Source organism: Melospiza georgiana, chromosome 1, assembly GCF_028018845.1.
Source record: "Melospiza georgiana isolate bMelGeo1 chromosome 1, bMelGeo1.pri, whole genome shotgun sequence".
Lineage (NCBI taxonomy): Eukaryota > Metazoa > Chordata > Aves > Passeriformes > Passerellidae > Melospiza > Melospiza georgiana.
The window spans coordinates 19,257,620-19,279,723 of NC_080430.1; the positions used below are offsets into that span (position 1 = coordinate 19,257,620).

The 22,104-nt window shown below is 35.9% G+C and overlaps 1 protein-coding gene across 2 annotated transcripts in view; it reads right to left on the reverse strand.

The window, feature by feature from the left end:
* The window catches only part of MLLT10 (MLLT10 histone lysine methyltransferase DOT1L cofactor), a 123,432-nt gene that overhangs the window by 72,502 nt on the left and 28,826 nt on the right, over window positions 1-22,104 (reverse strand). For both annotated transcript variants that reach the window (XM_058026901.1, XM_058026892.1), the window contains exons 4-7: window positions 16,146-16,255; window positions 9,868-9,971; window positions 5,867-5,960; window positions 3,829-3,924 (exon numbers count right to left, since the gene is read on the reverse strand). In XM_058026901.1, the coding sequence (XP_057882884.1) occupies window positions 3,829-3,924; window positions 5,867-5,960; window positions 9,868-9,971; window positions 16,146-16,255 (404 nt within the window). The remainder of the gene's footprint in view (window positions 1-3,828; window positions 3,925-5,866; window positions 5,961-9,867; window positions 9,972-16,145; window positions 16,256-22,104) is intronic.

The following is a 22,104-nucleotide window of genomic DNA, read 5'->3' on the forward strand; positions in this document are numbered from 1 at the left end:
TTCAGACATCAAGAGCAGTTGAAAGGATTAAACAGTCAAATATATTAAACTGATTAACACAGCTTACAAATGTAATAAAAATGCAATGGGATACTACATTACTGAGATGAGTTTGGAGCTTTTTCCCCCTAAAAAGTTACATAAAACCCCCAATGTTCAAGTAGCATCATTTAGTTTATGAAATGAGGCAATTCAGAGGAGTGACACAAATAGAATAATCTTTAAAACACTCTATACAGCACTATAAAGTGACTCCTTGAGACAAAAACAAGATTTTTTTGTTGTTTTTCAAGAGAAAAAAGAAACTACTGTTTATGCACTGAATGGTAGCCCAAAAACCTGCAATCTGATCCTACTTTTACCACAGAATCGTCTGTGATGCATAGCAGGTCCATTTTGCCATTGGCAGTTTATTTACAGAGAACAGGACAGGGTTGCTAGGAGAGCGTTTTGAGCTATTTATCTTTTAGCACTGTTCACAATTCTGCTGCATCTGAGGCTTGTCCCTTACAACCTTCCTAAAACCCCCTGATTTTATAAATTCCCACACATTTTACCTTTTCCCAGTCAGTTGTGCAGACAGTGAGGAAATGCCTCGGGAACACTTGATCTGAGCGTTTACAACACGCCTTGTAACAGTTCACACAGCTCATTAAACTCATTAAAAAGCATGCAGCACCTTTCTCCCAAATGAAATTCACTGCCCTGACACATGAGCACAGGCTCCTGCCCAGCACACTGGTGATGTCTGGGCAGCTCCAAATCCAGTTCCAAACCAGCACACAGCCTATGGGAACTCTCAATGCAGAGACATGGTTTAAATCTCCCCCTCCCATGGGCCTGACAACCAAACTCCCAGCAGAACACAGCGAGTGTGACTCACTGCCACAGCCTCTTCTGAGGTGTCCCAGTTCCTACCCACAGAATCAGAAAAGCTGTAATGTTTCTTTAAGAACAAAAAGATGCCCACGATGCATTAGTAGCTCAGTGTTTATCCTGGCTCCTGCACTTTAGGTTCTCCTCTGATGCTCTCCAACTTCTATGATAGGGACAAGAGGCCCTTTGTTACTATTTTATGCTTTTTGCCTCTTCAATCACTTCTTAGACATCTGCAGTCTTCAGTCACAAGCCCATTTTTGTTTAATTTACATTATATAAGCCACTACAGCAGAGTTTTAAATTCTCTCTTCCTGCTCAGCTCAGACCAAAGCACTTCTAGTAGAAAAGGCACCTGTGTAATTCAGCTGCTATACAGTAGTTAATTACTACATAATATAGTCACATTTTTCAGAAGTCAAACATATAAAGCTAGTAATGTTGCCTAATTTTCGTGTTAGTGGGAAAAAAAGACTTTTATTATACAAAGGTCAATTCCAGATATGTTTAGTTCCTTCTTTAGTCCTTCCAAATATAAGACTGCCAATAACATTAGAGAAAGGCATTCTTCCATAGCCTCATGGTGGCCTAAGTTTTTCCAAGAAAGCCTGAGTAAGTACCTGGGCCCTGAAGAAAAGGGATATTATAATGGAATGTCAAGTGACATACTACCAATTCTCTTTAGAAGGGACACAGACTCATCACTAAATCATTTCAAAGTAGCATCTTTGCCACAGAAACTAACAATGCTTAGGCAGTAGTAATCAGAATATAATGAAGCTATTTATTCTGTAGCTTCAACATCATCATGAAAATTAAATCATACCTAAGGTTTGGTTTAAATTGTTCAGGGTTTTTTTTATTATTATACCCTTACATATTAGTTACCAATTTTGTTGGCAGCATGCCCAGAAGAGACTAAATACACTATGGAAGGGAAACACAGGCTTTCAGCTGAACCTGTTTGTAAAAATGACAGTTACCTATATTAACATTTTCAGACCGACTGTTTCTTACTGCAGTGTAATATTTCACATGCACAAATGGACAGCTTTTGAGGTTTTAGCAAGAAAAGTGGTTCCAAACCACAACTTGTACAGCTACTGCTTGGCAAAACAGAAAGCTTTAATGATGCCTACAGATCAGATTATCCAAATTTCCAAAGAATGAAGATGAAAGATACAGCAGAAACTACAGTGGTCTTGAGGGGGATTTGGGCACCCCACCCACACAAACACTACCATATCAGTGAAGAAAGATATAAATATTTACTATAATATGACAAAAATCTAGATTCTCATGTGATTTACAAAAGAGGAAATAAGGAAAGCCACCCTAAAAAACTGCCCTACTCCTCCAAGATATTCAATACAGTTTATCAAATACACAGCATAAGATGAAAACATAGCTGACACCATTGACTGAACACGCTCAGTTTGAAATTCCCTCCAAGTCTACCCTGTAGATTACACAGGTATGAGCTGGGAAGCACAGTATCTTTAGTCAAATTCATTTAAGAAAAACAGAAAGTAAAACCCAAAATAAAACAAAAAACCACAAATCCACAAACTTGCAAGTTTTGTCAATGTGAGTAAAAATCCATGCATGCACTTTGATAAAACATGACCTAAAATATGACAGTAGTGAAAAACTAAGAAGAAAACATGACAAATATTAGTAAGGGTTTACCATGCAGCTAATTCTGTAATGTGTAATTCAAAATTGGTTTTTCTACCGACATGTTACTAAGAAAAAAGAAGTCTGCCAAAACCCCATACTTTTATTATTTTAACCCTAAATTTAGATTTAGAGGTTCAACCAGATAAAGACACAACCAGATATCTGCATTACCAGATAAAGACAGAATGATTCACGCACACCATTAAACAAGTCTAAAGATTAGATTTTTTCTAAGATTATCCAAGAACAACTGGCAATCAATATCCATCCAAAATGGAAGGGATCTTAAAAATCCAAATCAAATATTAAGGAGACTAAGAGTCTAAAGACTGACATTTGCTATTCAATTTCCTGCTTCTATAAATATAGCTCCTTTGTATAATACACATTTGATCAAAAGATTCTTTGATTCTAATTTCTATGTAATGATTTTTAATAATGGAAAACTAAGTTTATCCACATCCACACAAAATCTTATTACGCTATTTGTACAGGCACGTGTGCTAGTGGGCAGTTCTGTATGTATTCTTAGAGGCCTAAAAAAAGTGCCAAAGCATATTTGCATTATTGTGTCTGTTATCACCCTCAGTTGAATTTAGATAACAAATTTCCTACAGACAACTGTTAATGCAGCACTAATAAAAACCTAAAAATAGTAATCATCATAGATTTCAAATTATTTTTTAATAATATGCAAAGTCAGATCATTAAAAGAGTATGGCAACATTAGAAATCAGCAGTTATGTTCTTTGTACCCTCACAGCAAGATTTCCCAGGTGAGTAAGAAGGTATTTTGCCAGCACAGTGGGCTTGACCACTGGTACCAGTAAAACGTGTCAAGAAGAGATGTCAGTTCTTTGATGAGAGGAAGATATAACAGGTTAAAACATAAGGAATTAGATGTACGTGTTTATCCACACAGTTGCTAAAATCTGTACTGCTGGTTTTCTTCTTTGTGTAGTCACAAAGGGTATACAAGAAAAGCTCTAACAGAAAATTAAAGCAAAGTAAGCTGCATGGAACAGCCTTCCCAATGGATATGTTTCAGTAACACAAAACTGAATGCAAACAGAAATAGAGAAGTGCATGTACGAATGCACCTGAAGAGGTTTCCTAATTGGATGCCAGTACCTATGGTTTATAATGTGTTATTTATAATTCAGTGCTTCAGAACAAGATTTTCTTCACTCTTTTCAGCCAAAATTAAATTTACCAGAAAGGGCTACTTTTAAGCAGATGTGCCACATAATTAGCAACGACAAATCCACTTACTTTTTTCTCCTTCTCATGATGTTTATCCTGAGAGTGAGAGGAAGAATCACTTAAACTTTGATCATATGACCTATTAGATCCCCGTTTGCTCTTTTTCTAAAAAGAGAAAATATATTTATGGACAGAGAAAAGGAACCATTTGAATAAATAAAAAGTATAAAGCATTTCCACTGACAAGATGTTTTACTGCTTGAGGAAAAAAACTTAATTGCTTCAGTTACTGGAAAGCTGACTAATTACTGACACTAAAATTCACAAGACTACTGAATATATACCAGGAAAAAAGCCTGTCCCTGTATCAACTTTTACACCTCCCACAAATTTGCAAGATATCCTTTCCACAGAGAAATGAAATATGCCACTTTTTAAAGGTTAAAAGATGCTAGACACATTTTCAAGTTTTCATAACATAAAACAAAAAAGATGCTGCTCAAATGAGTATCACATGAAACCACAGTAATGCCCTGACACATGCCTGAAGTGCATTGTAAGGTGACTTCATGATTTATTTATTATTCAAGCGATCTGTCTGGTATATTTTCATTAAAATGGATTAAAAACCAGGATAAAGAATGCTACAGTCATGTCTGTGATTATAAGTGGCAGATGTAATTGCCTGTATTTCTGTAATGTCTGAGAACCTAGTTCAGGAATGCAAATACTTTATGCTAGGCCAGCGTTCTAAATGTTGGTTTTCTTGTAACTGAGGAAGCATTTAAAGACACTTCAGGCCACTCTTTTGTCAACCAGTTTTCAGCAGAATACCCACCATCTTCAGCAGTAAATACTAAGCATCTGTATTTACCAGGCATTAACAGTCATAACAAACTTAAAGAAAAATTGAAACACTTAAAACAATCTTGTCAGTTTTCACTGTTCTTACCACTGCAGCTTTGTAATGGAAAGCTAACTAATTGTATGTCAAATATAGAGTTATGTCTTTATCATAAAACTTGGGTTTTAAATAAACATACCCGTTCTCAATCACAGCAGCACTGCTACATTCAAATCAAAGGCATAACAGTGTAAAGGTTTGCCTTTGCCACTAAATAAGAGATCGTTTTCACCTTTTTTGTAAATACTTAGCTCAAAATAGTAAAAAAAAAAATTCTTAGCTTAGTAAGGGCCTAGAAAGCCCTGACTTGTCTTCATTATGAAGCAAATTCATCAGTATTCACAAAGGCACTAAACTAACCTCACCAAGCTAATCTTCTAGAAACCAAATTGTTGATTGGTCCTGTGTTTTTACCGCACTGCAACCTAAAAGTCACACCAAGTACTCAACTTTTTTAGCAATGAAAAATAATCTCCACGTTAAACTATACTTACAAGTGTATTTGAACATAAGTCTGCACATTTTAGTATTAATAAATAACATTTTTAAACATCAATAAGCCCCTCAAGTCCACACACTCGCACATGTACATAGAAACAGATATTTGGAATTGTCAAACTATTAAAAAGTGAAAGGAAAGAGTCCAGAAGTCTGATCCAAAAACTTCTGCATTAACTGAGAAATTTCAATGTTTTTCTTTTCTTGTTTGTTTTTCAAAAATCAAACCTCAGGTCACTTCCTTAAGGTTGTGTTTCAGAGAACCTACAAGAAGGGAATACTCACTGGCTACACAGTGAGAGACAGAACAAAAGAGGTTGGGCAGAAGAGTAATAGAAGCAGAAAAATATGGAGTGCTTCTTTATTCTCTAGAAGTAGTATTTTCTAGTTTATTCCAAAACGGACTGAATTCCTAGAAGGCACCTAAACAAATAGCAAAAGAAAACATTCCAGGAACTCAATGAAAAAAACCCACTAAATGTGCATGCTATTTCTGGCAGAGGGGGAAAATCCACACATCTACAAAGTAACCACTTATAAAAACATTTCCAGCTAGCACTTCTGTAACTGTGATTAAAACATTGTTTTAATTAAATACAACCTACTTTTTCAAACTACATGAAAATATTATTTCTAATGCTAATGGCAACTCAGAATAAAAAATAAGTCAGTAACATTTATTTATAGAATTTAATAAATACATACCAGTTTATTAAAATGGTATTTACAGTAGCCGCAGTATTGGACGTTATCTGCACCATTGCCTTCCTCTTCACAAAGAAGTCCTGCAAACTGTGCACTAAAAATAAACCAGACAACATTCAAGGAAAGCCATTTTACACCAGTTTGTACCACAATATCACAGCTGATAACATATGGTTCCTTATATCTGCAATTAGTAAGAGATTTCCACACAAATAACTTCCAGTGGCATGTGAACACACAATCAACCTTTGTAGCCCAGGGAAAAACATATATAATTCATATTTTGGCTGTTGCCTTTTGTCAGAATCTTTAAACCACTCACACAAGCTTACAGCTTGCACATCTACATTTACTATGCAGCTACTTGCACAAATAAATAAACAAAGCAATCTACAATGACTCTTAGCTCAAATTCAAGCAAAAAAAGAAAAAAAAATCTAAGGAAAGAACAGCTTTTAACAAAACCATACTGTAGTTCCAAAGAAGAGTTTTTTCAGAACTTGCATACATGTTCTGTACATGCGTCTCTGATTCACAATGAAAATTACTGGGTTTTTTTAATCTAACTTGAACTACATAGTAAATCAAACTGTATTTACTAGTTTAAAATACTGCGGCAGGCTAATCTCTTTTTAAAAAGATCAACATTACAAGTTGCATTGACTAGACTAGTTATTACCTTATTCTAGTATAATTTTTACAAAACAATTTTGCTTTTCACCATTTGTAATGATGATATATTTTCCTTATCAAAACCAACTTATATATTGACAACCCAAATACTGTTACATTTTCCGTAATTTTCATTCCCACATGTCAGAGTTTAGGATTTTTCCCTTTGTTTCTTTCCCTTAGGAAATCTTCTCCCATATGTTGCTAGGAGACAACAACGACTGGGTACTTAAGAGAGAAAAAAGAAGTTGCCAAACTCGGGGGAGGAGGGCACCTGGCTGCGCTTCTCTTACCTGAGGGTTTCTCTGGGAGGGGCAGAGATAGCAGAGAAGGGGGCTGGGGAAAAGGGGGCTGGGGCAGCTGCCAGCTCTAGAGAGCTCTCGGCACATGGAGGGGAGAGGCTGCAGTCGCAGTGGGGAGAATTGGTCACCACTGCGGGGTTCAGCCTCCTGCTGCACTGGGCCCTTGCTGGCACCATACCTCACCAAACAGGGAACCCCCCTTCCCATCTGGTAATGCTGAGGGGAAACCACGCCACTGTCCCCCATCCCTGCCCCAAGGGAACCGCTCCCTGCCCTGTTCGGGAGGCCGATGCCACTGCCCTGCCGCCCGCCCACCTTCTCCGCCACTACTCGGTCTTTGCTACACTGCGGCCCCACAGCCCCTGCCTGCCCAGACATCCCCGCGGTTTTCTGACACATATTGAGAGGAATAGCAGATTTGTCTTTACAAACAAGCTGTGGGTCTGCTGGTAGATAAAACTAGCACTGGGAGATAAAAGAAACAATGGGAAGGATTCCACTGATTGATGAATGAAAGAAACAATGGAGAAGAAAAACCTCTAAATTCCATAAGAATTGAAAATTAAAAGGGAGGATTATACATTAGAGGGGAATCTCTTGGTATCAGGCACTCGGGGAAGTCTCTCTCAAGTACCTCAGCCAATGGGGAAAGAGAGAAGGGAAATGCAGCCCTGAAATTAGGATAAACTGCGTCCTCCAAAAATTTGAAAGATCCCAGGGCAATGCTCCATGGCCTCTCCCTTTATTCGAATAAAGTAAAAGGACTCTTCTGTCTCCTTTTGGACATAAACCTCTGGTGTTTGTGGATTAATTTTCCTAATAATCTCATCTACCACTCCACGAATGAGCCCGTCCCTGCCGTTCCAGCTCGCTGCTCCCGAGGGTCCCGCTGGAGCACCAGGACCGACTGTCCCAAGGGATTTGTAAAGCAAAGCCTCTCCTGCATCCCCTCCCCTCTGGGCCCAGCCGCCATTACCGCGCCACGCTCCCCGAGCTGGGCACGGCGCCCCGGGCAGGAGCCAGCAGCGCCCCTGCCGGCCGGGCCCGGAACTGCACCCACGGGGAAATGGCCCTGAGTGAGGCGAGACTGAGCGCCTGCCGGGGCGCTGTTTGTGCTTTTGTTTGTTGTTGCTGCCACTGTTTTTGTTTGTTTATTATACACGCAGAGACTACTAATAAACTGTTTTTCCTTTTCTCATATCCTTGCCTGAAAGACCCTTAATTCCAAAGTTATAATATTTCGGAGGGAGGGGGTCAATACTCTCCATTCTAAGGGAGGCTCCTGCCTTCCCTGGCAGACACTTGTCTTTCAAACCAAGACACCATAATAACGCAATGTTACAGTCAAAATATACACAGGAGTATTTAAATTAAAGAAGATTATATAATGTGGTTAATTTTTACAGATTTTTAAAAATACTTTCTTGGAAAATCCAGAAATACTAAATATATGCACATCTACAGATGATACCAACTAGAAAAAAATAATTAAGAGGATGTCTTTAAGCAAAGATGTATTGTTTCTAAGCTTCTCTTACAAAAAAAAAAAACATGCACTGAAGCTCATTTTTCATTAGACAATCATTCTGATAATCTCAATTTAAAACACCTTGTCCTGGATTTCTGGTAGTCTTCATGTTTTTCTTCCATTTTTTTAATATTACAGAAACCTCTAATTATCTCCAGGCATACTACTACTCTCCAGCTAGATATCATTTTGTAGTATAGACCATGTTTTTGAACCAAAACATTCTAAAAAGTGGCAAGATAGCTGTTTCAATATTCAACTTAAAGTTTTATGCTCTTCACAGCATTCAAGGTTTTGGAATAAAGTAAGAAGATGAAAAGGACTCTTGTAAGTACACAAGTGTTTGAAAGGAAAGAGACCTTTTCATACAAGTGCTTGGATGTACACATTTTTTCACATCTGTAAGTAATCCCTTTACATGGTATGCATGCTTTGAGGAATACAATCCATTTTCACCATAAAAAGAAACTTGACATTGATCACATCCAATGAAAACTCAGATGCTTATGAAAGAATAAAACCTGCAAAGCAGTCAAGCAATTTAAAAAAAAAAAATGAAGAGTTGCCAAGATTATCAGCAGCAAAACAATGGAATTAAACCCTGCAAGATCTCCACAAGACATACAAATTATCACTTGGGTACACTGAAGAAAGTACATTTTACTCATGAAGCATCATACTGGGGCAGTCACAAAACAGGTAAATCCACAGATTATACAGCTAGACAGCCTAGATAAATCTGCCTGCTACTGTAAAATAACTCCTGTTGAAATTGAAGAAACAAATAATGCCTGCAAATTTTGGAGTGGAACTCTTTTTGCTTCCTTTTACCTGTTGCATGTGGTTTAATCTAATTATCCAGCCTCTTTTAGAAGTCCATAAAGTGAAACAAACATCTCCTGAATGCAAGGAAAACTAAATATCTTAAAGTGAAATGAATCAGATGGTGGAGGACACAGCTTTTTTTCCTCCAGCAGTAACACATGAAATCTGAATAGTTCAGGATGGTCTGTATCATTTAGATAAAACCAGTGAAGTGAGTTACTCCCCAATGTTTGGAAATCCATACTGGAAAGGGTGAGTCTAGTGCCTTTTTACGTACAGCTCAGTCATCTTCCCACTGATTTACCAAAAGTAAACATCAAAATCAGTTAGCAGGCAATGCTAAAAAACAATGCCCTCATACTCCCATATCCTATTAAACATCCTCTAAGAAAAATAAGCTAAGACCAAGAAAAAACTCCACACTCCCCTATACTTATTCCCAGGAGCACACACCATTTAATACCACCCAAGGGAGTATTATCAGACTTTTTCTGCAGCTCACAGCAAAATCTATGCTGCCACTGCCATATTGTTAGGGAACACTATTATAAAAACAAACCACTTTGCTGTATTTCTTTACTCAAAAGATGTACTAAATAAGGAGCTTATTCATTACACTGTGTGAATTGATTCTTTCTGAACATCAGAGATATTAAATAATAAAATATACTTACCATGTTACGTGAAAAGCTTGTCGACATCCATGTTTATTACATGTCATACAAGCACCAGTGGCTGCTTTACTTTCTCTGCCTTGTTCATCACAAATATAGCATGTCTATCAAAGAGAAAATACTTAATTGATAAGAAGTATACAAACAAATTCCGTGTTACAGGAGATCCTAGGCTGAGAACTACTGGATTTTGCAGCTAAGCTGGTTTAAGAACTTCTTTATGAAAGTCTAATCATGCTTGTTAGCAAAAGGAGATCACCTGGTAGACTCCTGGGATTTGTGTAACACTTCACCAAGGTTAAGGCAGTAAAACTACTAATTTGCTTACATTTCATACCATTGTCAACCAGCCAAAGGGTTAAACAGCCAAGGGTTAGTAGCATTAGGCTTCCCAACTGTCCTTGCTTTCAAGTTTGCATTTATGTCCTTATAAGTCTCAATCATTTTCATATTCATTTAATATAACCTGTATTTGTGGAATTCAGAAACATCAGACTGAGTGCCTAATGGTATAATATGCCATAGAGTGTGTATATACATATATATATATACACAATTACAAAAAGCCTGCAAACTTGGAATTTTATTTGTACATTTGGTGCAAAGAATTTTCCAAATGTCATAGCATGTTTCAATACTCATATGATGCTTAGCTACTTTTAATTAAATTGGTGTTTAACCAAACTCTGCATTGCTTGGATGACTACTTCAGTATGACTTGGACAGCCCTATAAGCATCTTATAAATTAATCCATCAAGAACCTTCTGTAAAAAAGCTTGAATGAGTATACCAAACACATTCCAACCTCCAAAACAAGCTATTTAGTACCTGGAAATCTTTTCACAGCATTTCTAAATTTATGTCTTTTACTGGGATGCCATGGCAATTTTTAATCTTTTCAAAAACATTCTCAGTAAAACAGAAGAAAGAAATTTTAAATATCCAAATTCTTCCTCACTATTCAATACTTCTTTTTTTAAACAAGTGGCTGATAAATATGGATACATACTGTATGGAAGCTTACTACTATAAAAGTATCACTACAACCTCTCACCAGCATTCCAAGGAGAAACATCAAGCAAAACTAAATCGCTTTTCACTTTTTCCGTCCTAATTACTGAAAGAGCATTCAGAGAGATTCTATATAATATCACATTCATGTGTAAAATTTAACAATTTTAGAAGATATTCTTAATGAAAGTATCACCCAGTAGTGAGGTGGATTAAATGTTTGTTTTTATATGAGAGAACTGTACTGAGTATTAAACATTAAGAACACTCCTACCCCTGTAGAAACCTCATTTTAAGATCTTTAATGAGAAAAGAGAAACTTCTTTATGCCAAAAAATAAAATTGTCTCTATTTTAATTGACTAATAATTTTATAACAACCTCCTTTCAGTGAGGTAGAGAATGAGTAGAATAATAAATGCAAACAACATCAATCATGGGTAGCAGAAAACATAGTGGAAAAAAATGGACCAGGAGACCACTGAATTTTTTTTTTAAATTTATATAATGCAAAACCAGTCTTAAACAGGAAAATGAGTGAAATTCTGAGATCAGAACAGCCTGTTACAGAGGTTTTAAGAACAACATTTAACAGGAGGTGTCAGCTAACTAAAGCATTTTTGTTTATAAGCAAGACTTGAAGGTAGGAGAGTTATTCTTGTACAGTTTCCACACTACTTTAAAAGCTAATATATCCTAAAATCATACCTATAACCTAACATTTAAAAGATCAGAAAGGGGATAATCCTACTTAATTCTTTGCCTTGCTTCTTTTGTACCTCAAGGTGGTGAACACTGATAATTCAGTTGTTTGACAGGGTCTGAGACTGGCTGCTTTTTAGCTTTCCATACCATGACCTGACACATTCAGATTTTAGGAATGAACAAGGTCATGATCTATCAACCTCATCTGAGTCACTGTATTAAGTGTAAGTAACTTCAAAGTAAGATACCTCTATAAACAGAGAGTTCAATAAACCCCATAAAACTCAATCTCCAATTACTTTCTGGTTTTTTCAGAGTTTTGTTTTGAGTTCTTACAGTTTTTTTCCTCATTGAAAAAAAGCAATACAAGCATTCCACTTAGTAGAGAGGCAGAGTCCCATCTTTCAGTATTTACCCTACATGTAGGTCTCTGTTTGGGGACCTCTTGGAGCAATTTACAGTAAAATTACTAAAAAATTACTACAAACTACATTATTAACAAGTTTAAATGTAACATGGTGGACTGACTACTCATTTTAAGAAGCTCAAAGAACTTTCCTGCAATAGTCATGAGAAGCATTAAACCTGTTTCCTAGTATTCCATATGAAACAGGGACAAAGAAGGTTCCAACAGACAGTAAGTTCTCTACAGCTGAGCTTCTCATATTTGTACCTTCTCTTAGACACACAAACAATCCCAGAAGCCTGAACACCTTTGCCTTTCTTTCACAAAGGAAGACTTGAATGTATTTGGAAATCCATACAAATGCTACACCTCTGAAGCCTCTGAAATGTGGAAGTTTAAAACTGTGTCCTACCACCTACAGCTGCACTCTTCTTCAAAGCTCCTAAGGGAGAGAGTACTCTCCCAAATTCACTGGAGAGAAGCAAAGGCTTTTGATTCAGCAAGGAAATTTTACTCAGAAACAGAACAAATATCTTACTTCTTTTAAAGGCAAAATACATATTTTGCACAGCTGTCTTTATGTTGCTGTCAGTATTTTCCCCTCAAAGATTCAAAGTGTAAACTTCCTTTGCAAAAGCAGACAGAAGGGAAGATGAGACAAAAAACATTGTAAGGCAAAAAGTAATTTCAGAAATAGTTTACTCTAACAGCTACCCAATGGCATTCTCTGAGCACAAAATCAAACCTAGGAATTGTACAGAAATTTCTCATTGTTGCAGCAAGTACTGAAAGAAAAGTTTGCCAGCTGCATTCACTACAAGGCAAATGAAGAAACTCCAAATGCACTTATCTTTAAATCAGTTCTTAAAAGACATTACTAAAAGCAGTAATTATATAAAATTATCACGTAGTTTCAAATGAACCTAAAAGAGACAAAAGAAGCTGACATAAAATAAATATATATTATCCATGCATAACCATCCAAGGAATAAGAAACACCTAGTTCTGAAAAGAAGAGCAACTAATAGCCCACTTCTTTTTTGGAAGCGACAATGTAAGAAGAACTTTCCTAATAGCTAACCCATTAATCAAACCATTCAGTGGATTCATTCTGTAATGTGATGGTTTTTATCCCTGAAACAGGCAAACTTCAGGGAAATAGCAGCCAAATATCTCTATATGGACAAGCCTCGTGCTTTGGTATCTACAGCATTTCTTCTTGCATTTAAGATTACTGTACGTGGTAATACTGCATATTATATTTATATAACATAAATATATTTGCACAGTATTATAATTATATTATAATATAATTATAATGCTGTGCAAACAAGTGCACAGGGAAAATTCCAAACATTTAATTAAGTACTAAGTCCTGGCAAAACTTCAAAAATATTTACTTTAAAGTCTACAGTATAATTTCTGCCTCATGGTAATTTTCTTTGGCCTCTATTTTCCCCCAATTCTATATGCTAGTGTTCTATGTACATCCAGCCATGCACAGAGAATTATTCAGAACTTCATAGGAAATAATATCTTACTTAAAATCTCCTATCCCAACCTGAGCTGACAAACAGAATGAAATTATCACTAAGTCTCTCTAAGAAAAGAAAAAACTCCAGTCATTTTTCCCTAATTACATGTTTACATCTGTTTTCAATGTGCAACAAATGTTTCAAGAATTGTTTGTCACACCTATTTCTCAAAAATCAGCTTTTCTTTCCATTTTTACGCAAATTAATAAAGTCAGAGTAAAATGCTTTACAAAATTTCTGATCTAAAAAAAGTATCATTTAAATAAACACAATTTATCTTGAATAGCAATAGGAGTAGAAGGTGAAATTACTGCAAGCTACATGAAAAGGGAACTAATAGTTTTACTGATTTGGGGGGATATTGCTCAAGAACAGCCTACTTGGGAAGAAGCAATGGCAGTTTAACCACAGCAGTGCTAAACTCAGCAGCAGCTACAGACTTAGCCGGAGCTGGGAGTTCCCTGCCGGCGAACACTTCTCTAAATTCAGTACTGACACAACTAGACTGCTGCTGGCTCTGCAGTGTGATTGCTTTCAGAGGTTTGCTGGAGAACTGCAGTATCACCATTTCTTGGATTCCCCTGACACCCACAGCTGCTATCTCCCTGACCCAAAAAGACCAAACAATGACAGTGAAATCTGAGTTCTGTAAAAACAGGGAACAAAAATAATATAATTTGCAGGCGAGGGGTGTGACCCCAAACTTTGGCATTTCTGACACTGATCTCATTGTACTTCATAATAAACCATAGTGGCCTGATGAAAAGTAGTTTTAGGCTGACTGCTAACATGGAAAATAGACCTCAGTCAGAACACCTGCCCAGAGCACAGAGAACTAAGAGCTGGACAACACCAGGAACTCTCTCTACATTAACTGTATGGTGCTAGTAACTATCTAGTGAGAAAGAAAAACACACTAAGTACCAACAATGGAAACTAGAATTTTAATAGCAAACACAACTGTATCGTCACACATTTAGAACAAGAACTGCTTGAGAAAGAAGAAACTTAAATTATGATGAAAAGGAATTAATAAAGACTAAAGAGAGAGACAAACAATGGATTTTGTCAACAAGTAATAGTAAAAGATGCAGAGTACATTTTTGAAGTTACAAGGATTTACTCATCCAATATCCAATTACCATCAATGGAAATAGTGCAAGATAAAACAAAATTCAAAGTGTTCCATGAAATTTCTGAAGGACATTAAGGGAGAAACACTACCAATTAAAAGAAAATTATGACTGACTGCTATTCAAGGAAAAAGAAAACAGATGTTCTGTTTCCTCAGAATTGAGGAGAGAGAGGAAATAAACTCATCAGTTATAGGAAATCTTTAGTGCTTTGTGCCCAAGCAGAAACATTTTATTAGCTCTGTACTGAATCTTGTTGTTGCATGTTCTTGTAAATGCAGAGGGAAGCAAAGAGTAAGATGCCAGTAGAGATGCTCAGACAGTAATGAGAAAGCTTAAGAAAAACTTAGACTTTGACTCCTGGTTTTTCAGCTACACTGGTAAATAATATGGACAAAATGCATTGACAGCAACTGGAGAAAGTGAACAGAAAAGGAAAAGACCAAAGAATGAAAAAAGGAAAAAGGCCAGAAACATTGAGGGGGAGCCCATAAATCAAAGATGGAAACTTGGAAAGGGGATGTGGGGGGTGTGAGAAGCCACAGAGGCAACGTGAACAGGGACTGGTCTCCCTGTAGGAAGAACACAAGAGGAGATGTATGCCTTTTTCTTCTTTCTCTTTTTCATAACATAGTCTATTCCTACTTTATTCCATTGTCCACAAACTACCATAAAATAAAGTAAAAAAAAAAAAAAAAAAAAGAAACTAGAGGTTAAAAGAACAACACAAGAAAAATATGTAACACAACTAATCAGAAATTCAGACAGTTTGCATCTGCAGAAGGGAACATAGAAAAACCAATGTAGTTAAGTGAGGAGAAAGTAACACAAGTGAAATGAGAAAAATGTAACTATCAATAAAGAACACTAATAACCTACTGGTTTATTGCTCTGCCTTTTTAGGCGTTTTTTTTGTTTGAAGTCTCACCACACTTTATAAAACATTCCATCTCACTGACAATTACTTACAAGCATTCTCCTATAAGCAAATAATGCTACTAAAGTGAATGTTGTTTGCAAAGGCAAAAGTCTGCAAGTATTTGCCTTAATATATTAGCATACCTCTCTGTCCTAAAAGAAAGGTTTATAAACATATTTATGTTAATATCAACACTTAAAACACTAGGACTTTGTGGTACTTAATAATAAAATCTCATATAAGCTGCAATAGTATTTTAACCTATAGAAAATATTTCAGATTCCTTTCAAAATAAACTGTTATTCAAAGATCATGGCATTTTCAATTAATGAAACAGTCCCTAATCTAAAGACTAATAAGACATGGCAGATAACCTTACAGCTTAATTTAATAATACAGTTTTCTTAATTCTTCAATTTATCATAAAGACATTGCAGAAAACTTACAGCATTACTGCAGACATTTAGGAATTTTATATAAAGTGCATTCTAAGAAGCATAGTTCAATATTATAAAATCTCAGAAGTTTTAAAATAAATACATTGAATGTAAAAAGACATAGAATTATACCTTATTGTAACGATCATGAGGAACAGACTGCAACACGATAGGCTCCATTGTAGAAACATTTGCAAACTGCACCTCGGGAATGTACAGAGCACAAACCACATGAGCCCAACCTACAAAAAGTTATAATTGTATTTAATGGTTTCTAGAAGCTTAAAGGAAATTTCAATGTAGTACAATTACAGTACAAAGAACCTTTTACAACACTTTTTTTTCCACAAACTACTTTAACTGTTTAGAATATTAAGGACATAAATTACACTTAAGTCATGTTTACATTTCATTTCTGTTATCCAAAGTTTAGATGATCAGTAATACATTTTTTAATGCAGTCAGAGAGAATTTATATATGTAATACTCCATGAAATTCAAATACTAATGATTTATACAAACAGTGACACACAAACAGAAAAATTATTATTTTGTTTAATTTCTTGGATTAATAGAGTCATTGCATAAAAACTACTACTCCAAGTCCTGCAAAAAGGAAGCAGCATCTGACCAAACCAATATTCTTACAAGCATGGCATCATAGAATACTTCTGTGTATAATTTTTTTTAAAAACATCATTCTGATTTGAATAGACTCCTGTTTCTTTCCATTAGATAGAAACTGCAACACATATGCACACCCTCACATCCCCTCTACGCTATCTCTTGCTTTTCCATTTATAAAGTTGTGGCCAACTCGTTTTTTCATAGGAATACAAATACCTATATCCAGTCATATTCTAATTTATTACACTGGGATCAGTAAATAGTTAGTTACTTACCATACTATGCTTTAACAACATTTTGAGAACGCCAGCATTCTGAATTGTCTGGCATTTGGTTGGATGGAGGTGGGGGTAAATTCCAAGTCAGAAACAAACCTACGAATTGGAAGCCTTTTTTCAACAGAGATCCTGAAAGCTACTGGTTTGTTTCAGAGGAGAACCATATGTCATAACTGTAGATTTGCTGCTACATAGTTAATCCAATATATTGCTTTAGTGACATGAATAATAGAATTATTACAAGTGTCATCATCTCATCCAGAAGTGAATTTGGTGCAGCTAATCACCTGGTATAAATTCTCTTCTTTCCCAAGAGGAAAACTAAAGTCTCTTGTCACAAGACCCTCAGTAAACTTTAAAAATAATTCTGCTTTCCTCTTACCCAGGCTTACTTGTATGCAAACATTAAGGACGTAAAATGACAGACTTAAATAATTAGATAATCTAGCAGGTTATTAGATTAGGCAAGCAAAGTAAATTATCATTGTGCAAACACATGCTATAATAAAAATAAAAACAACAACAATAATAAACCCCCCCAAAAAAACAGAAAAAAATTTAAACAAACCCCCCCCATTTACTGTCTCACTGCAAACTTTTCAGAGTTTTCATCTTGGATTTTCTCTTTTCAACTACTCTACAGAATCTAAAAGGTCTTAATTTCTTCACCGAACTGTACTGACTCTTAAACTGAGCTAAACACAAAGCTGTGCTTGCTCACAGTGGTATTGCTGAGACTCAGGAATGGCATTTAGAAGAAAAAGCACATACACAATTCCAGATACTTTTCTTAAAGCACCAATCTTCTCCAGCTTCTGCCAAGGGATCTGGTGTTTCCCCTCTCCATTTACTAAACTGGTAGTTACAATTTCTATGAAAAATGCAAAGTGCACACACACACAGCAGTTACAGCAACACTACACATATCCTTCTAGTGTTTCAACTGCTACTAAATGCAATATCTGTGCTGCTCCCTAACTTTACTCACAAACAGTCTTTAGAATTATTCTGTACAGAAAAGGCATGAGACTAATAAAAGTGTAGAGTAAAACAAAGTGTAAACGGACAACTTGAGCTGCTTTTAAAACCTGTTTCAAGAGACCATATTAAAATTATCATTAACAGACAGACTAAGGGGAAAAAACTATAAAAAACACAACCTTTTTTGTTCACTTGTCTACTTGAAATATCTTCAGGGAAAGTGTTTATAAGGGCTTTTCTAAGAATTGCAAACTGCCTCAAGCCAGAATCATCTTACTAAAGACAAATAAATGTTAGTATGGTGTTAATGATGAATATTTATCTTTAAATGTTCTCTCAAAAAATTAACTCAAATAGAAACACCATTTATCTAATAAAGCCATTAAAACAATAAAAAATGACACTGCAATTTTGAAAAAAATAAACCTTCTTCAGTTGGCTACACATAATCAGATGGCAAAAGCTTTTCCTCATATGCAATTAAGACGGTACTCTAGTTACAGTTACATATAACAGAAACTTATTATGTAAATATACAAAATATACCAGAGACATTGGGGGGGAAATCACTTACTAAAGTGAACTGAAATTTAGGTAGGTAAAGAATTTTTACTATAAGGAACCAGTTTCAGGACCAACTTTAATGGAAGAGTGCTCCACGACTACACCACTATCCAAAAAAAAAAAAAAAAAATCAAAACAGTACAATACATTCCTATTTACAAATAGGAAGTACACATCCAAGACAGCTGCGGCCAGTAACAGGCTTTTAACTTTCATGAGACCAAACCCAGGATCTATATAATGAAACAAATGAAGCACCACAGCACACTAAAACACTTTTTGAGCATATGTTAATAAGTGCCCACAGAATTGAGGACAAGGGACATTTTCCATTGGTTTCTATCTGGCACCTTCAGATGCCAGATTATCTGGCCTTGTTGGAAAATCACAAAAATATAATAAATCACAGTAACGTCCAACAATAATTTAACCAGAGGGGTGGTTGCAGCACCCTTATGTTACCAGCCTCAAATGCCCACACCAAAAAAAAAAGCCTAACTCCAGCACCAGCATCCACTTGGATTCAAGACACCCTGTACACAAGTTCTTAAATATTCTTTTGTCCAAAGTTTAACTGGTGAAGAAATACAGAATTGTGAGAGAGCAACACTCAGCTGACCTGGAAGTGTCAAAGAGAGTTCCCTTTAGGAAGAGTAAGGAAGATACTTTCCATAACAAATGTGGTTAAGAACTGGTTGTCTAAAGGTCCTGTGCAATCTCCACAGAGAACTCAAGGTCTGTAGACTCCCCCACTAAACTTTTATACTTCAGGGAGGTCAAGAAGATTCCATTTTGCCATATAAGAACCAGACAGTAGGAGGAAAACAGAAAAAAGCAAACAAGAACCATTTTCCCAAGCATCACGAGAGCAGCCACTATAGCTACAAAGCAGAAGGAGAGAAGCACGGACACCTACAGCCCACACGCGAGAGATGTCCTCGGTCCCACTGATGAGAGAACCAGCTACTAACCTACAAACAGTTTTACTTGTCATGTTTTGTTCAACTGAGAGCGTTTCTGACCATGTAACACAGTGCAAAAACATCTTCCTGATCCTCTGTTGACATTTCCTTCTGTTTTAGACAACTCCTCAGGCTGAGCACAGGGCTCAGAGCTCCAGCAGAATAAAGGACCTATTGCCACATTTGAAGTTGAATGCTTTTGTCTACTGTTTTCTACTGGATGATAACTGCTTTCTTTGTCTGCAGGGACAAAGAAACATTCTAAAGACACCCATCCAAACTGTACATAGAAGCCTGTATGAGAAGTAAGCATTTAAAAGGATGTGTGGTATTTAAGACTACCTTAAAATACATATTTTTCCATTTACTCCATCCAAGCCATAAAGTTTGCACTATAAACTTCCTATTCAAATCACTTACTACATACATTATTCTAGGGCAATTAAAATTTCATCAGCAACTATACACCTTTTCCCTCCTTCTCATCCAGGAATAAAAAAAAATCACTAAATCCAGTCCTTTTAAGCTTTACCAGTGTATAAGTATGAAAAATACCATTGTATACCCATGTTTTAGATTATAAAATAAAAACTCCAACAGCACTGTTATACACATACAAAAACATTCAAAACATTCTCCCTAATTTCTGTTGCAACTGAAACTATTTTATCAACTTTCCTCTTCCCCCAAACATTGCACAGAAATAACAGCAAGATATTCCTATTTTTTCTTAACTGTTTTCCAAATTTAGCCAGGAACTCAGGAGATTTTTGAGATCACTTTTGTTCCAAATGTGTTCATTAAACCCATCCCCATAAACAATATAATTTACTCTTTAAATCAATTATAAGCTTCCATTCACTTGTGTATGATTTGAATCCAGACAAATGGCCACTTGCCTTTTTAATTTTACTTATGAAACTTGCAGTAATTGCTAACAAACTCTTACTATCCCCACTGAACTCCTTATATCTAATTTACTTTTGGTTTCATCTCACTTTAAGGACAACTTTAACTGGAAGAAAGGGCAGGACACGTTGTTGCAAATAGAGATACTGTCAGCTTGCAAAATGTTGTTAAAATTTTCCCTTATATTCAGATTTTTTTTATTTCATTTATTTTTCAATCTTTGAAACTGTGGCCTTTTGACATATGTGCCTTCTCAATAATAGTATTCTTACCAGATAATATTGGTTGTCTTGCTTACTTTAAAATGAACTTAATTTCTTGTTTTTAAACTAGAAAGCCTAAGAAACACAGCATAAGGATTCAAATTAGCCATCGAGTTTGCCTGTTTCTGTGCACTCTTACTAGAATTGTTTTCTCTGAAACTGCTGAAGAAAACCCCTCAGGCTACCACAGGGCTGACACATTCACTGCCTCTTTTGCTTCCAAAAAACCCAATATTCTACAACAATCAGTGTCTCCATCCAGAGACTGTAAAACATAGTTTTAAATTTTTATTTGTTGGTGATAGACAAAGTTAAAAATACTTACTTCAACTGCACTTTCAAGATCAGTAACTTTGGGAAATGTTGCTTACCGTTTACAAAAAAATCCAGGGTGCTTTCTAAGAAAACATCACACAAATGTAACTAAGGCATTTTCCTTTGGAAATATCTTAGAAAAAAAATTCTACCAACTTTCAAACAACATAAAAAACCACATATAAAGCAACTCTGAGATATTCTTTGATAACACTAATGAAACCAATTTTTTCCAATATCAAAAATTGAAATTCATGCTGAAAAGTCTTCAAAGTTTAAATACACCATATGAGACTTGCAGCATTTCACTTAAATGCATTTTTACTTTGATTTTTCTCAGAAAGACACACTACTGAGTTTCGTCACTTTTTACATTTCATTCTAGTTCACAAGACATTTCATTACCACCACAGAATCTATCCAAATGTTACCAATCATCACTCAAGATTTTTATTTCTTGTGCCCTACTGGTTTTTAACTCAGTGCAAACCTAGCAGTACATACTTAGCAGGCAGAATTTTAATGTATGTTGCTCACTAACGTTCAGAGTAACAAAGCTCAGACTTCAGACTCCTAGCTGAAAATAAACAGTTGAGCTGTTATCCCAATGTGACAGAGAAAAGTAATTCCTAGCAATTCTACCATCAGCAAACACAAGACTGTTGCCAACAAAGAGCTCTATAATTAGAAGTAAACTCTACCAAAGTAAATTAACAAAGAAAATCCAGGAAGATAAATAATACACAGTATGTTACCCATCTAACTAAATTTTTGCCTTTACAACTACTACTTAATTGCCCAAAATTTGATTCACAAGCACCTTCCTCATAAATAAACTCAAAGTACTTTTAAACTGCCTTCCAGTGCAAGTTTTCAAGCCTTGTTTTCATCATCTTGGACTTCACAATAAAATCACAGCAACAAACATATAATCCATCCTACCATCCACAGCAAGGGAAGCGCAGCCTAGCTGATGAACTACGAGCCACAGTCAGTGCTGAAGCTGTGCAGCAGAGCACCAAGGCACTGGAGAGACCAGAATTGTGAAGCCACACTGAACTCCAGCCACAGGACCAGCCTGGTAGCACAAGAGCTCTGGGATATTATCACTGTCCCCAAACCATGCAGCAATGTCAGAGCAAAATTTGTTTAATGCATTCTAAGCTCCTAAAGAGTCCATTACATTTCATTA